The sequence below is a fragment of the Lolium perenne genome, chromosome 3 (assembly GCF_019359855.2).
Source record: "Lolium perenne isolate Kyuss_39 chromosome 3, Kyuss_2.0, whole genome shotgun sequence".
In the NCBI taxonomy this organism is placed as follows: domain Eukaryota; kingdom Viridiplantae; phylum Streptophyta; class Magnoliopsida; order Poales; family Poaceae; genus Lolium; species Lolium perenne.
The window spans coordinates 211,596,374-211,598,674 of NC_067246.2; the positions used below are offsets into that span (position 1 = coordinate 211,596,374).

The following is a 2,301-nucleotide window of genomic DNA, read 5'->3' on the forward strand; positions in this document are numbered from 1 at the left end:
CGGCCACGCTGCGTGCGTACGTGTCACGGAAGGCTCTGAACTGACAAGACAAACCTTCCCCCCACCCCACGATCGATCGTCCGAGCCGATCGAGGAAGAAGAATCGAGCAGTGCTCCAGTTTGAAACACCATGCATATGGTGGGGGATAGATTTTTCTGCAGATCCCCGTCACCTCACCTGAGTACAGTACCTGACCGGCGGCTATCGGAGTTCAAGTGGGCGTGGAATCTACCCCTCTCCCGTCCGACGTCCGAGTCACGCGAGCGAGCCGTACGTGCAGAAATCTTCACGGGAGAACAAGTCGGACTCCTCCTCTTCTGTGAGCACGAGCGGTTAGTTTGTTCGCATCGCTGGACCGAAATCTCGCGGTCGTTTTTCTTCCAGCTCTGCATGCGCCATCGTCACATCACTGCTTACGCACCTGCCTGCTTGTCCGCATGCCACACGTACGTACACGCGCGGGTGGAGTTTCATGAGCTGTAGTAGTAGTAGATGGTGACGAGGCAAAGGAGAACTGCGTCACGTACGTCCCGGTTAGTTAATTTTCCAGGTTATTTACCGCGTCACGTCTCCTGCAGTACGTTCTCAACAAATCTTCTTCTAGTGTTGACGTCGTTTGCCATGCCCATCTCTGGACGCCAGACCCCAAATGTTCTCAACAACCAGCAAGGGCTTGAGTCGGAAGACAGAGCCGGGAATTAAATTATTGTGTGAAGGTTTCCTTCCGGAAGGAGCACATCTCCTTCTCATATTCAGAGATGGAAACGACAACTGTACAGACGGCAATGCCCCTCGCTCGCTCGTCTTCTGTATTCACATGGTGGCTCATCAGAGCATGTACAATAGATCTGACTCAGCAGGCTATAAGGTATATTATATTAGCAAAATATTAGGTGGAAAAGAGAGAAAAGAGGAAAGAGAGGAGAGCGGGCGCTTCTGCTGTAGCCCGGCTATAACACAACAATCCATACTATGTAGCCAGCATGCAGTCACCCATGAGCTCTAAAGCCGGCGCCTTCCCTCTCGTGTGTCTTGCATGCTAGTACTAATGGCCTGCATATGTAGACATTAAATATTCAATAGAGTCAATCTAGTAGCCAGCTTAGTACAATAATAATTACTACATGTTAACTTTAGGTGACATGGCATGAGTATGTAGCCAAGAGCCGGCTATATTATTAGCCTTGCTCTCACGCGCACGATCGACGACGGGACCAGGAAGCAGAACGTTTATTAGCAAATCAATTACTGCAGCTGGAATGTTTAGTAACCCTAGCTAGCTGTCTCTGATGTTGCTTCTTCATTCATTCATTTGCAGGCTTGCAGCACACCATTAATTAAGGAAAACAAAAAACCTACTGCTAGTAGAGCAAACCGGCCGCGGCGTAGGTATTTTGATCCAATGGACAGTGTCAAACGTCGCACCGCCTGCCGGAATCGAGAAAAGAAAAAGTTGGAAGGATCCGATCGGGTCAGAGTTCAGAGCCAGAGGGCGCCGGCCTTCTTGAGGATGGGCACGAGCTCGCCGGAGATGTGCACGGCCATGAGCCGGTCCAGGCCGCCCAGGAGCTTCCCGCCCACGAACACCGCCGGTAGCGCCGCGGCCTCTGCGGGGGCGACGAGCCCGGCGAGCGCAGCCTCGTCGGCGACCTCGTGCACGGCGGGGTTCACCCCGAGACCCTGCAGCAGCTGCTTCACCACGTGGCTCAGGCAGCAGGCGCGCCGCCCCACCACCACCACCGGGCTCTCCGACACCGCCCGCTCCACCTCCTGCTGCTCCTCCCGGGAAGCAGGAGCCGCCTCCGCCATCTCCGCCTTGACGGTGGCGACGGCCGCCGTCGTCGTCTCCGCCGGCCGGAGCCACGGCCGGACGCCGCCGCCGCCGCTGTAGGGGATCGCCTGATACATTTCGGTCGCCGCTACGTGGCGCGTTCGGTCTCCTCCCCCGATGCTGTTCTGCCCCTCTCGATCGAACTAGCTAGCGCGGCGTGGGTGCGTGCGTGATGGCTGGGCCGGCGGTGGTGTGATGTATTGGGGAGGCGAAGGGGGCAGATATATACAGGGAGGTGAGGTGGGCGGGGTGAAGTCAGCAGGACGGTGGCACGTAGTACGTGGGGCCCGCGCGACGAGGAGGAGCTTTCCGCGAGGACTACTGCTGCACACGAGCTGCCGGAGGAGTGACGCGGCGGGGTGTCAGCCCGCTGTCGGGAGCGAAGCGTCCGTGACGACAGCGGCTGCTGCGACGCGGACGGAGGCGTTGCAGTTCAATTGCGGGTAGGCATGATGAACCTGGGGGAAGC

The 2,301-nt window shown here is 57.1% G+C and overlaps 1 protein-coding gene across 1 annotated transcript; it reads right to left on the reverse strand.

Moving 5' to 3' along the window:
• Positions 1–1,282: 1,282 nt before the first annotated feature.
• LOC127343252 (monothiol glutaredoxin-S5) lies at positions 1,283–2,038 on the reverse strand. The gene has a single exon (XM_051369378.2). It carries the CDS (start codon positions 1,907–1,909, stop codon positions 1,481–1,483), a length of 429 nt encoding a protein of 142 aa, XP_051225338.1. The 5' UTR covers positions 1,910–2,038; the 3' UTR covers positions 1,283–1,480.
• Between the last annotated feature and the right edge of the window lie 263 nt (positions 2,039–2,301).